The sequence below is a fragment of the Colletes latitarsis genome, chromosome 1, assembly GCF_051014445.1.
Source record: "Colletes latitarsis isolate SP2378_abdomen chromosome 1, iyColLati1, whole genome shotgun sequence".
Taxonomy (NCBI): Eukaryota; Metazoa; Arthropoda; class Insecta; order Hymenoptera; family Colletidae; genus Colletes; species Colletes latitarsis.
This window is the reverse complement of record NC_135134.1, coordinates 47,331,460-47,346,738: the sequence shown is the minus strand read 5'-3', so window position 1 is coordinate 47,346,738 and position 15,279 is coordinate 47,331,460. Positions and strand designations below refer to the sequence as shown.

The 15,279-nt window shown below is 40.4% G+C and overlaps 1 protein-coding gene across 19 annotated transcripts in view; it reads left to right on the top strand.

The window, feature by feature from the left end:
• Positions 1-15,279, top strand: part of Dscam2 (Down syndrome cell adhesion molecule 2) — a 161,839-nt gene that overhangs the window by 130,195 nt on the left and 16,365 nt on the right. For 9 of the 19 annotated variants that reach the window (XR_013079426.1, XR_013079424.1, XM_076762183.1 and 6 more), the window contains exons 8-12: positions 3,068-3,212; positions 8,206-8,357; positions 9,998-10,270; positions 11,775-12,074; positions 14,950-15,078. Coding sequence is in view for 15 of the 19 variants with exons in the window: in XM_076762183.1 (XP_076618298.1) it covers positions 3,068-3,212; positions 8,206-8,357; positions 9,998-10,270; positions 11,775-12,074; positions 14,950-15,078 (999 nt within the window). In the remaining 4 variants the exon portion in view is untranslated. Of the gene's footprint in view, positions 1-3,067; positions 3,213-8,205; positions 8,358-9,997; positions 10,271-10,513; positions 10,799-11,774; positions 12,075-14,949; positions 15,079-15,279 lie in introns of all 19 variants that reach the window. The other 10 variants (XM_076762253.1, XM_076762244.1, XM_076762217.1 and 7 more) reach the window with 5 other exon arrangements.

The following is a 15,279-nucleotide window of genomic DNA, read 5'->3' as shown; positions in this document are numbered from 1 at the left end:
TCCTTTTCCACCTTTTCCCTTTCCAGCCCACCTTCATACATTACTACCCTTTTACGAGTCTTCGCTCTTATCTCGTCTCTTTTTAACTCAACGGTGCCCCGACATCGATCTATCCACCCCCATTATCCATCTTAAATATCTGACACGCGCCTTTTCCATAACCGTCCAACTCCTTCCCATCTCCACTCCCACGTACATCAATTTGCTCTTAACTATTGCATCAAATAATTTTATCCTTCGCTTTATGTTCACCCTCGGCTCCCTATCCCCCTAAGCTCCTTATATCCCTCACTGTCACCCTCGCTGTTTTCGTTCTTTCTCGTTCCTCTTTGTCATTTCTCATCGTCGTAACTTTACGCTGCGCGACGAAACTATTTTTCTCGCAAATATTCTTCAGATACCTTCGCTAGACACAGCGAGACACAAGCTTACGAAATTCGTATTTGAAGCAAGGTGGAAGCGAATTTAATTTACGAAATACGAATATAGATTTCGTATTAATTAATTTTTGTAGATCTTTGCTGTTGTATTAACCATCGACGGTTCAGAAGCATTTCAAGTTAAATATTTTCACGTCGAGCATAGAATGAAAGGTATTTAAATATTTATATTCGAGTTGAACCAACGAAATAAATATTCTTGAGTTTTTCTTATGCACTCGTCCAAGCTACTGTTTTAATTTATAATTTAAGAAACTACGGATGGTTACTAATCTCCACGCAACTTTTGAATCAATATTTATTTTTTATTGAAAATCGTAAATTAATTTGTTGAAATTTTATGAGCGACAATATCTACTATGTATAATCTATATTTTCTTGTTCCTTAGATATTACATCTTTCGTATTAAACGATTTTCAAACGGAGAATAATAATAAATTCGTAGATATATTTTTGGAATAATAAGATAGCGAATTTATAATAATAAACAAGAATTAATTGTACGTAATTTCACTTTCATCGTACAGTTTATGAAGGGTGTTCGGCCACCCCTGGGAAAAATTTTAATGGGAGATTCTAGAGGCCAAAATAAGACTAAAATGAAGGATACTAATTTGTTGATTGGAGCTTCGTTAAAAAGTTATAGAAACATTTCCGGCCACACAGTATATTTTCGGTAAACAATTTTTTTCTCGAAAATACGTAGGATTTCGGGGGTATGTGTATTCACCAAAAATGATTCTAATTGACCCCTGCAACCGAAAATAATTTTTTCAGGACGATTTGAAATTTTTTTTTTCACCGAAAAAATCACGCTGTCGATTCTTCTTACGGATTCGTTTTTCATTTTTAATAAATTTGTTTGACGTACTACGGAAATGTTGTCTAATACTTTTTTGTAGGTATCCATGAGCTCTACTTCCATACTAAATTTCAATGGAATACATTCACTATTGTAGGAGTTATGACTGTTTGAAAATTGGACCATTTTTATGGGGTTTTTCTCATTTTGCGGTGTTAAGGAACAAATTTTCGAATATTTTTAGAATTTCTACATATTCTACACTAAAATACGCGTAGTTTGCTTTTTTAAACATTAAAATCCTTCAATCCGTTCAGAAGTTATGATGTTTTAAACATACGCATGGAATTTCAGGGAAACGTATCAGTGTATGGTCAGACATTACATTTTTGGTAAGGAATTTTTTTCTCCTAACTGCGTAGGATTTCGAGGGTATGTCTATTCACCAAAAATGATTGTAATTGACCCCCGCAATCAAAAATAATTTTTCCAGAACGATTTGAAATTTTTTAATTTTGTCGACTTTTTCCACCTACTCGAATTTTTTTCTCGTAACTGCGTAGGATTTCGGGGGTATGTCTATTCACCAAAAATGATTGTAATTTACTCCCGCAACCAAAAATAATTTTTTCAGAATGATTTGAAATTTTTTAATAACTCTTTAACGAAGCCTCTATCAAGAAATTGATATTCTTGATTTTCGTCTTATCTTGGCCTCTACAATCTCCCATTAAAATTTTTCCCAAGATTGGCCCAACACCCTGTATATTTAATATTGTATCAATTGGATAACATTGATACAACATGCGTTATTTTAAGTTGAAAAACCGGTTTCTTTATCGCACGATTCAGTCTCGCCAAAGTCCAAAGACGAGTTTTTCGTATCGTCGATCGCACGGAGGTATCGGAACGAGGTTCATCAATGTCCTCGCGGTTCCGCGAGCATCGTCCGCGAGGAGTACCCACCTAGACGAAAGCACTCCAAGCTATCTCCTCCTCCACCCCCTCCGTCCGTCTCTCTCGACTTATAAACGACGGAACTGTCCTTTGTAACGCGACGCCCGAGCATTTTTAATGACGACGAAATCGACACTTTTAATTATGAAAAAGTCCCTCGTCGGAGGAGCCGCGCTTCGATCTTGGACTTTTCGTGCCTTTGCCATCCAACGGTACTTTCCCCTCTTTCTTTCGACGCCCGACGACGCCCCGCCTCCGTCGTCCTCGTTCCCTCCGTCGTGTCGTCGAGATAGAAACATCGGGAGAAAAAAAATATTCACCGCGCTTCCGTCGCAGCGAGCCCATTGTCTTTCGTTTTCTATCGCGATGCGCGGCAGGCGTGGCGGCTTTCAGAATCAAGAATCTCCCGTGGTCTTTCACGCTCCTGCCTCTTGTTCTTTCCTCCACCCGCCCCGACCAGCGGGGATTCTACTTTCGTTGATATCCCGTCCGCGACGCCGGAGCGTATCGTTCTTAACGAGATGGATTCGATTGCGTCGCGGTCATTGTACGACGCGAATGGCCGGGATTGATCACCGACTTTTCATTCTCTACTTTTTCTTCCCCTCCCCCGCCCACGCGCCCTTTTCATCCGCGACCCGAATGGGAACGAGACTGATCGAAGCTCCCAGCGGAGCGCGGACACCGCTAAAAAAAGATTTCTTTCGATGCTCGTACGATGTCCGGCGAACTTTGAACCGCGCGTGGAAAACGAGGTTCGCGGGAAAATATGGACCTTCCGTTCCCGGATACGGAATTACACGCGTTGGGGAACCGTTGGAACTGTTTTTCGATTTATCGAGGAGGTAATTGCTTTTCTGTTTCTAGACGCACCACCCGTGCTGCTGTATTCGTTCATCGAGCAAACGCTGCAACCTGGACCCGCAGTATCTTTGAAATGTTCAGCTGCAGGGAACCCTACGCCTCAGGTTTCTTGGGCCCTGGACGGTTTCCCCCTGCCAACCAATGGAAGGTAGGCGTCCTTTAACGATGTTTAAACGGAGAAATATCCCCTTTGCGAGACCAAATATAAGGGTTGATTTTTAAAATTCTGACTCGTTACAAGTTCTCGATGTTGTATATTTTCTTAAACTTATTTGACAAATTTTTTGTGAACAATCTATAACACCTTCCATAGTAAAATTGATAGGGTTTATTTATACATATTTCAGTGTTATTTTGAAATTTTTTCAGTGGGAAACAATTAAAATTGGTGACACTGCATATTCTTGAACAGAGTCGCTTTTAAAAGTTCTCGATGTTGTATATTTTCTTAAACTATTTTAAAGAATTTTTTGTGAATAAACTATAACACCTACCGCAGTAAAATTTGCAGGGTTTATTTACACATACTTCAGTGATATTTTGAAATTTTTTGAGTGGGAAACAATTAAAATTGGTGACACTGCATATTCTCGAACAGAGTCGCTTTTAAAAGTTCTCGATGTTGTATATTTTCTTAAACTATTTTAAAGAATTTTTTGTGAATAAACTATAACACCTTCCGCAATAAAATTTACAGGGTTTATTTATACGTGTTTCAGTGATATTTTGAAATTTTTTCAGTGGGAAACAATTAAAATTGGTGACACTGCATATTCTCGAACAGAGTCGCTTTTAAAAGTTCTCGATGTTGTATATTTTCTTGAACTATTTTGACGAATTTTTTGTGAATAAACTATAATACCTTCCGCAATAAAATTTACAGGGTTTATTTATACGTGTTTCAGTGATATTTTGAAATTTTTTCAGTGGGAAACAATTAAAATTGGTGACACTGCATATTCTCGAACAGAGTCGCTTTTAAAAGTTCTCGATGTTGTATATTTTCTTAAACTATTTTAAAGAATTTTTTGTGAATAAACTATAACACCTTCCGCAGTAAAATTTGCAGGGTTTATTTACACATACTTCAGTGATATTTTGAAATTTTTTGAGTGGGAAACAATTAAAATTGGTGACACTGCATATTCTTGAACAGAGTCGCTTTTAAAAGTTCTCGATGTTGTATATTTTCTTAAACTATTTTGAAGAATTTTTTGTGAATAAACTATAACACCTTCCGCAGTAAAATTTACAGGGTTTATTTATACATGTTTCAGACAATATTCTTTAAAAAAAAATGCAAAATAAAAGAAATCGATTTTCCCAAAAGTTCATCCTAGAATACTCCCTTAAAATCAAAACGTGTTTAAAATTTTGTTTTCGTGACCAAAATTAAATAGTATACGTTTGAAAAATTATTTGAAATTAAATAGTACGTCAAAAATTCTAGAAACGTGTAATTCGACTTTGATGCCGAGCTGAGCGAGTTTAATTTATTTATATAGATAATAAAGAAATTGAAGCGACGGTAAAGGGGGAACTACACGGGGCGGAGTAACGCGCAAGATTCGGGACAAATTGCCGCCATAAAAGCTTAATCCTCGCAATGAAAGTCTAACGGGCAAACATCTTTATATCTTACAGTAAAGCAAACGACGAATCGACGAGTCGAAAGTCTCGTTGGTTGGTTTCGATGGCCGCGGAATCGCGGAGCGGCCATAATTCACAAAAGATCGTTTTAACGCGTGCTCGATACCTCGTAATTAAAACGCAATCTCCCGTCGGTGATTGTCGCTGCCGCATCTGCAGCGAGCCAATTTCAATTTCAAGTGCAATATCCAGGCAAGGAGGTGGAATATTTATTGCGACGGGCCGTTGGAGTACCGGCGTTCGTCGAGAATGGAAAAGGCGTGGGAAGGGTGGACACGAGGATATGACGACGCGGAGGCTCTCGTACGAGTTTAACGACTGATAGACATAAAAGACGTCCCGTGATTCTTCGACGAGGCCGTTTTATCGCTCTCGACCATTTCCATCCCCTCGCGACGGAAAATGATCCCTCGCCCTTGTCCGTTGGCTCGAATCGCCCTGAAGAACGTTTTCCGCTCTATTCTTACACGATAGACACCATAACGGGATTTACACGTTAACGAATACGCGAGACATGAATTTTTTTGGGATTAAAATTTCCTCGAAAATCAAATTTACAAATTATAAATTTCGAGTATCGATATTTCTATATTGTATATACAGGGTGTTCTGCCAGGCCTGGGAAAAATTTTAATGGGAGATTCTAGAGGCCAAAATAAGACGAAAATCAAGAATACCAATTTGTTGATGGAGGCTTCGTTAAAAAGTTAGTAACAATTAAATTCAAAAATTTCAAATCGTTCTGGAAAAATTATTTTCGGTTGCAGGGGTCAATTGCAAGCATTTTTGGTCAACAGACATACCCCCGAAATCTTAACCACTTTCGAGAAAAAAATTCGAGTAAGTGCTGAAAATTTTGGGTGAAAAAAAAGACTTTCGAATCGTCTTGGAAAAATTATTTTTAGTTGTAGGGGTCAATTGCAAGCATTTTTGGTCGACAGACATACCCCCGAAATCCTACTCAGTTTCGAGAAAAAAATTCCTTACCGAAAATGTAATTTCTGGCCAGAAATGTCTGCCCGAATTTTCATGCGAATATTTAAAACGTCATAACTTCTGAACGGATTGGACGATTTTAATGTTTAAAAAAGCAAACTACGCGTATTTTAGTGTAGAATATGTATAAATCGCAAAAATATTCGAAAAGTTGGTCCTTGACCCCGCAAAATGAGAAAACCCCCATAAAAATGGTCCAATTTTCAAACAGCCATAACTCTTACAATTGTAAATATATTTCAATTAAACGTTTTTCTGAAGTAGAGCTCATGGGTACCTACAAAAAAATATTAGAAAACTTTTCTGTGGGGCATCAAACAAAATTACTAAAAATCAAAAACTAGTTTTCATGAGAAATCAATAGGGTGTAGGTGCCTAAATTTTTCGACGAAATTGAAAAGTTTCAAATCATTCTGAAAAAATTATCTTCGGTTGCGGGGGTCAATTGCAATCATTTTTTATGAATTGACGTACCCCCGAAATCCTGCGTATTTTCGAGAAAAAAATTCAAAACTGTCGAAACTTTAAACGTTAATAACTTCTTAAAGAAGCCTCCATCAACAAATTGGTATTCTTGATTTTCGTCTTATTTTGGCCTCTAGAATCTTCCATTAAAATTATTCTACTGTATATGAGCTCTTTATCCCGACTGTGAAAGTATCATTATATCTTCACTGGTACTCCAATGGATTTTCATGCGATAAATAAATAAAAATATCGTCGATACTCGATGCTATAAATACGATCTAATACCGAAAGAAATATTATGCGATACGTCGAATGTAATTTTATTCATTTTTTTAAATCTCTATACAAAAGTACTAAGGTGCACATAAAATAGCTCGAGATTTGTAATTTATATTTTATGAAAAGAAATCGGATAAATAGACTTCTGTATAAGTATCTAGATAATCTGAAGAATGCAGAAGATAATAGAAATATTTACTACTACAAATCAAACATGAATTTTTGATTCCCGCTATGAGCTACAACGCTGTAATGAAAAACCACCAGTCTGCGATGTGCAGCAAATTGGACATTGAACATTGCTTGTTCGCTGAAAGCAGAATTACCTGTTAATTTTCAAACTTAGATTCATTAATAACTTTGATTGAAATTTGGTTCTCGGAACCAGCGCCGATTGAAGGCTATTAAACACGGCTTCCGTAATAACTTCGACCACCATAGATTTTGAGCCATTCGGACGGCGAAGATTGAATTTTGAAGTCGAATTACATTTTCTACAAGCAATTGATTTCTTTGCAAATTTCTTAACACGAGAATTTCTCCAGCCTCCTTAGTCCATCTTTAGAGAATGCTCCCAAATTTTTTCGATAGAATTTGCCAAAAATTGTAAAAATTGTGCAACGATACGTTCAGACTATCTTAGGAAGGATACAGTTATATTTCAAACTATAGAAAATATCTCTATATTTAACAAAATGGTAATTTGAAGTTCGAGTATCGATTTTCTTCTATTTTCTGTCTATTGTCTTTAAAAAAAAAAAATTGAAACACGTTCGAAGTCTATTAGAATCCGAGATGTTTAGTTTCGAAAGTCTCACACACCTCACCGTGACCAACGACAACTTATTTCTGATTATTGTCCTCGATAAAAATATCACCCAGGCCACATCGTGTGTTGGTCGTCGTCAGTGCCAACGAATCCGGAGCCATGAAATAGGATTTGGTCTGTTACGAGTTCGAGAAACTTAACACTAATGATCAAGAGTCATGAAACTGGAATCCACCCTGCTCGGGTTCGTGGAATCCAATACGGACAGATCTCAGGGGTATTGGTGGGTCTGCAAAGTACTGGGAGTCTCAGGAACTTGATGGGATTTTAGGTGTCCAAGAGAGAGGGTTTCGAGGTTACTCAGGACTCTAGAGAGTTTCTGGGTCTGGATCTATAGCAGCGATTCCCAAACTCTTCCTATAGCGACCCATTTTGGACGATATATACGATCCGATAGGTCCATTAACCCCTGCCGTAGCACTCTTTCCCCCAAAATGGCCGTAGGATACCGTCAGACACAAAGCGATAAATGCCAACCCGAAGAGTAAAATTATTAACCAGCTTCTCGGTCGTAGACCTGAATTGATCCAAACTGGGAAATTTAGTCGAGTGAAAATTGGATTCGTGGCGTATCGATTTTCAGTCACATCGGTACGCATACAAAACACGCTCCAACGGTGACTCCAACATTGTATTCTGGTATCTGGTATCTTCGAGACACCGCGTAGATCGCACTGTAGCAGATAAATGGTACTTCATCTTTAAGCGTGAATATTTTTTGGTACGCAAGAACTGAAATCTCAAATAAATAACAATATAATAGGTACGCGTAAAAAAATAATTAAAAGAGGAAAATTAATAGAAACATTACGCTTTACCAGTGTAATGATCGGTAATACGAATACACGCGTTCTGTTTGCTGTTCAGAGTGTACGTAGTCACGTTTCATTAAAAAAGAATTTCTGTTTTGCGTTCAAAGGTTCGTCATAGGTCAATACGTCACAGTCCATGGCGACGTTATATCGCACGTCAATATCAGCCACGTGATGGTGGAGGATGGAGGGGAATACTCGTGCACGGCCGAAAATCGAGCTGGAAAAGTCACCCACGCTGCACGCCTCAACGTTTACGGTAAATTCAAAATTCGATCAACGATTAAACCACGCGATTCGATTTCAACGAGAGACTGCTTTCCGGAGACTTTCGTGTAGCTTGAAAATTGTTCGCGTTTTGAATTATTCGAAAAAAACAGTTCTTAAAGATTATTACCGCCTTCTCTTTTATCGACTCGAGTTATTCGAAGGAACGATATTCGCTAGTTTAAATAGCACGGTTTCAGACGGAGGAAGTAGTATTACCTCGTACGCTGTCAGACTGCTTCTTCAAATACCAAGTTCATTTTTTGCCTTATTACGGAGGCGTGGAAGCTCAATATTAGTTCTACTCCATTTTGCATGAAACCCAGCACACGAATCGCGATGTCTACGCTTTTGTGCCACGCTTCGACCGTATGGGGAACGATTGCGTTGCACAGTGGTAGTAATATGACGTTCGTAATCGGCTCAACGCGACTACGCTTTTGGATTAACTTGCGGCGTGTTTAACTCTCCGTAAAGCGAATGCGTGGTCGCTTTGACCCTGGTTGAGCTTTTTCCGTATTCCGTATTCGATTATAATGGTTACTCGAAAGAGACAGGAGATACGGAAATATTTTTAATAGCTCTGGATTGTCGGTTATCCTATGGGATTCTTTAAAAATTCCATAAAATAAGACGACTTGGATTCTGTTTAATAATGTTCTTCGTATATGTACAGTCATATCAGTTCGTACAGTACATATTTGCGTGGGTCAATTAGAATCATTTTTGCTGAATAGATATACCCCCGAAATCCTATGCAGTTGCGAGGAAAAAATTCGAGTAGGTGAACAAAGTAGACAAAATTAAAAAATTTCAAATCGTTCTGGAAAAATTATTTTTGGTTGCGGGGGTCAATTACGATCATTTTTGGTGAATAGACATACCCTCGAAATCCTACGCAGTTTCGAGAAAAAAATTCCTTACCGAAAATATAATGCCTGACCATACCGTTGATATGTTCCACTGAAATTTCATGCATATGTTTAAAACATCATAACTTCTGAACGGATTGAAGGATTTTAATGTTTAAAAAAGCAAACTACGCGTATTTTAGTGTAGAATATGTAGAAATTCTAAAAATATTCGAAAATTTGTTCCTTAACACCACAAAATAAGAAAAAACCCCATAAAAATGGTTCAATTTTCAAACAGCCATAACTCCTACAATAGTGAATGTATTCCATTGAAATTTAGTATAGAAGTAGAGCTCATGGATACCTACAAAAAAGTATTAGACAACATTTCCGTACAGCTTCAAACAAATTTATTAAAAATGAAAAACGAATCTTTAAGAAGAATCGACAGAGTGATTTTTTCGGTGAAAAAAAAAATTTCAAATCGTCCTGAAAAAATTATTTTCGGTTACGGGGGTCAATTAGAATCATTTTTGGTGAATACGCATACCCCCGAAATCCTACGTATTTTCGAGAAAAAAATTCATTACCGAAAATATACTGTGTGGCCGGAAATGTTTCTATAACAACAAATTAGTATCCTTGATTTTCATCTTATTTTAGCCTCTAGAATCTCCCATTAAAATTTTTCCCAAGGGTGGCTGAACACCCTGCATACTGTAATGGGTATTTTGCAAATAATGCATTATAAACGAATAAAAATACTTTCCAATTTCAGGTCTTCCATATATTCGACTAATTCCGAAGGTGACAGCTGTCGCGGGTGAAACTCTGCGGCTGAAGTGTCCAGTGGCCGGTTACCCGATCGAGGAGATCAAGTGGGAACGAGCAAATCGCGAGCTACCGGACGACCTTCGCCAGAAGGTGCTCACGGACGGTACGCTGGTAATTTCGAGCGTACAGAAGAAGGGCGACGCGGGGGTGTACACGTGCTCGGCGAGAAACAAGCAAGGGCACAGCGCGAGAAGATCCGGCGACGTGGCAGTGATCGGTAAGGCCTCAAATTCGATTCCTTGTTCTACGACTGTTGCAGATGAACGGTTCCGCCATCGCGAAAAAAGAAGCAAAGTGGACCACGCGTCGTTCAGATCCGTTCCTCGAGAAGGTACCAGTGGAACGAGGGTATAATAAATTTCTAGGATTCTCAAAGGAAGGAGGTTCCCCGCGGATGATCGTGTTTATCCGCATCTATGCATCTCGAGTTCACGAGCTGTCGTTGTTGTTATTATTCCAGTTCCTCCCAAAATTAGCCCATTCACGGCAGATCGTGATCTACACCTCGGCGAACGAACCACGTTGACTTGCTCGGTGACAAGGGGCGATCTGCCACTCTCGATCTCCTGGCTCAAGGACGGACGATCGATGGGCCCCTCGGAGCGTGTCAGTGTCACCAATATGGACCAGTACAATAGCATACTGATGATTGAAAGTTTATCTCCAGATCACAATGGGAACTACTCGTGCGTGGCCCGTAATCTGGCCGCAGAGGTATCGCACACGCAGCGGCTTGTGGTTCATGGTAATCCTCCTCTAGGCCCCCTTCAGTTTTGCCCGACGACCGCCTGACCGCCCGAAATCCGTACGAGTGACGATTTGGTGTGCGTGCGTACACGGTTTTGCCCACACTCGAGAATGAAGCGCGTGAGGATCTCGAATCGCTGTACAGACGAGTCGAAACGCGCGTCGCCCACGCGTTGCTTGCCACCTTACCCGGAAATACAGACTCGGTGTCTGGCGTTTGCTATGCCGCTGTAAATAGCTTTCGACGTTTACGTGGGCAAACGATGTTGAGAAACCGTGACGAAAACGCGCGACAGCCCGTTCAGTTCTTACGCGTTCATTCGAGAAAGATTTTTTTATCTACGACGCCTCAGACGTCACCTAGGAACGTAGAGACCTGGTGACGCGTTCTCGATGACGGCTCACGCTTAGCGTGCGCTCCATCCTCCTGCACGATACCTGCCACGTGTCCCACCACGACCTCCACGATCCCTGCGCCGACCTTTCGGAACCGGCCGCCTTAATCGAAAGAGAATCTTTTTAATTCGTAGCGCGTATGGGAGGTTTCGAAAGGTCGACGCTGCTAGCTCTTGCGTTGAGAACGATCGTATGCTGGGTGAGTGTGCGATGCCAAATTATGTGTACAAGATGTTTAAGGGCGGCAGGGGCAGGTCCGCGGGGCGGGGCCAACCTCTCTCTCCTCTACATTGCTACGTTACTATACTGCCTCTATTGTACATATTCTACGTATATATATATACATATTATATTCTATATATATCTATACATATACATGGACGTACCACTGTCTATAAAATATATATATACATACCGCTACCATATTATACCGTATATATATATATTTATTACATATATATATAAGAACACATATGTACCTGGTACAAAAAAAAAAAAAAAGGTTCTTGCGTTTTTTTTGGTGCCATCTTTTTCTCGCTCTCACGTATGGTTCTCTCTTCTCTCTTGACCTTTTCCAGTACCCCCTATTATTGAGCCATTTACGTTCCAAGAGGGACTATCCGAGGGGATGCGGACGCGGACGGTGTGCGGGGTCGCGGCGGGTGATCCACCCCTAACCATATCCTGGCTGAAAGACGGCCAAACCCCTTTCCCGTTGCCACCGAATCTGGCGTCCGTCGCAAACGTCTCCCAACTGGATCCTTACTCGAGCCTCCTCAGTATAACGAACCTCGCGGCCGAGCACTCCGGCGACTATACCTGCGTCGCCGCGAACCCCGCCGCCGAGGTCAGGTACACGGCCAAGCTACAGGTAAAAGGTAACTAGATGATCGGCGACCCTTTTCCATCATCGTCCCCCCCTAACCACCACCAACACTCGTCCTCGTCATTCTTGTCATCGATCTCGACGTGGATCGACTCCCCTTTTCACTGCACTTTGTTCTACGTCTTTTAAAAATTTTCACGCGAAACTTGGTTTCCTTCATCGTTCTTCCAAGGCGTTCGGCAAGCTTAGAATCGTAACAGAGTCTTTTATTATAAAAATTCTATTTTGACAGAGAATTACCAATATTTTGTTCCAACGTTTAACGATTATCTTGCTACTATCGCTGAGAGTAAACAAACTGTTCGGTTTGCCTGTACCAAGAGTCTCGTAGATTGTGTTTAATAACCTTGGATATTATGTTCGTCTATTTAAGAAGTGAATACACTTTGCAATAGAAAGATCGTCGAGGTCGAGGCGAATTCCGATGAACGTCCCTCGCCACGTCCTCGAGTATCCATCGAATCTCCTTCATTCTTATCGTTATCATCGTCCATTGACCATCGTCACGTCATAACGCTTACTGACTCGACTCCTGCGTCACGTTATTCATCGAAGCGTTCTCGCCCGGACGATAGACCAGCTCGAAAGCTTCGAAGGGTCTCGATAAACATGGATAAAGTGAATACAGAGGAGGGAGTCTGTCATCCGTGCGAGATCACGCGACTCATCGCGAAACCTCCTGGCCATCAGACTCGTCCCCCGTCCTTGTGTCCCGTGGATCCATCCCTCAGACACAGTGTGTATTACATTTACGTTGCTTTGGCTCTCTGGGAATGCGTCGGTATCTCGTGGACCCCCCGAGGTTTGCTTGACTTGACCGAATAATAAAGGTAACAGTTTGCACCTATCCTTATTTTACTCGTTTATTTAAACGGAGCAACCAACCAACCGATCAACAATGCCGTGTAAAGAATGAAACGATCTGTATCACAAAACAAAAGAAAAAAAAAAAAAAACTCTCTTCTGGCCTGCGTGCGTGCGTGTATGTGAGCATAACACTTTATCTGCATGATTCTTCGTCTACGAAGTATGTAGTAAGAATTTCTGTATGCATCACCTTACGTGTTTTCTATTTGTACATATTTACTTACTTATTATAACTTAAGTGTTCTTTGATCACCCGAGTACGAGCACGCGCCACTCTGCTCACGACCAACAAAAAAAAAAAAAAAAATATCTATCAATCTTCACCAAAACTATGCGCTGGCTCCTCCTTTGGGCTCGTTGAAAGGCAACCTTTTTTAATTACACTTATGCATGACTTTAATTCACTGTCTTTTCTATCTGTCACGCTCTTTTTTATCTTTCCTTCGTCGCGACGTAACCACGGGGCACTCGTCTACGGTAAAACCTATTATAGAACGTATTATAGGATTAACAGAAGATCTTCAGAAACAAAAGATTGTACAAAAATGATTAATTTTCAATTTCGAGTTGTACGCGTGCCCCGATGTTACGCGCGCGACTCGGTAACGTAGGCTAGTAGTACGTATTATTATTAATTAAATTCGTATTCGTCGAACTAGTCGTTAGAAGCGGGTACTTATATATATCTATATATACATATATATATTATTATTCGCCTCTCCACGATATATCTTTCGGTCTTTTGCCGACATGCTCTCATTCCGTAACCTCACACGTCCCGATCCAAATTACGCCTTTACTTCCGAGAGTTCTACTTATCACACGTACTCTCTGATACACGTACACACACACACACATATACACACGTACATATATATATCTATATATATATTATATTGTCGCACGCGTCAATGCGTGGCCGGTATATGCCGTCTTGTAAAACGTTGGAACTTCCCACTCACAGTATCTCGCTTGTGCAGCGTTTTTCACCACCGTAAAATGTAGAACCCGCCAAACAGTACACCCGAATAAAAGACAAAGTCCGAAAAAACTCTCGTCAAGGTCGATGCGCGTCGTTAACGAAACCGAAATCATCAGCCAGAACCGACTTGTCCGGCGTCCGCATTAGACGATTGCACAATTAGTGGCGATTTTTCGTTTTGTCTTTCTTTACCAGCGTAGGCTAGTTAATTACAAAGGTCTCGATAGACGCTTGGTTATTGTGCACCACCTGATCTTGCGTTCTCTGTCTCGTTCTATATATATATATTTTTTTTTCGATATTTTCTTCCTTTCGTTTTGATCGTTTTTGGATTTATTGTACGTTCATGGTGTTATTGAATCGAAACCGCTTTACTGGTGATCCCCCTACGTAGAAGCGAAAGTCCGGTCGTTTCTCGCGTGAAAAAAAAAAAAAAGGAAATATCGAATGATAAGAGTGTAAAAATTATTCGCGAAAGACGCAGCGCGCATCGACTGGTAAAACCCAACTTCCATACTTGTACCTCGCCCACGAACCTTCATTCACTTTGTCTTAATGTCTCTCTATCTTTCTCTCTCTCTGTCACTTTCTCATAATACGTGAATTTGCCATCCACCATTCACGCAACGGAAACTTGAGATCGTCAAAATTGATTCGCGTAGTTCGCAAATTTTGTCTCCGCGGCGTAACGTCTGTTTCGAATTCGAACGGAAGACGAAGACGCTCGTCGACGAACGGCCGTTTCTGTTCTTTGTTTTCTTTTTCTTTTTATTTTTTTTATTCTATGTACAGTGTGCCTCGTTGTATATACCTGTCTCGGTGCTTACTATTTTCGAATAAACGTCGCGGCGCACCGTCGACGAGCCTGTCTTTCTGTGACCGCGCTTTTCACGACTCTATCACGACGTACCTGTCTCTAAATCGCTAACGACCAGTGAAATTAAAAAAAAAAAAAAGAAGTAACTTAGACGCGAGATCTACGATGGATCGATTTAAACCTGGACCTAACGATTTTCAGTGCCGCCACGATGGATCGTGGAACCGGCGGACGTGAGCGTGGAGAGAAACAAACACGTCGCCATGCACTGTCAAGCGCAGGGCGTGCCGACTCCCACCATCGTTTGGAAGAAAGCAACGGGTAAGAAAGGTATTTAATATTCGAAGAACACAAGGACGAAACGTTTGCATACCGATTTGCGATCCACGGTCGTCTCGAAAACGCGTCCAGATAATGAAAACCGCTAAAAGTCGTAAACTTATTATGATTCCAAAATAAATACGACTACTGTACACTGAAATAGCCAAAACCCTCTGCATTTTCAGATTATTGGGTTGAATTTTTCTTTGT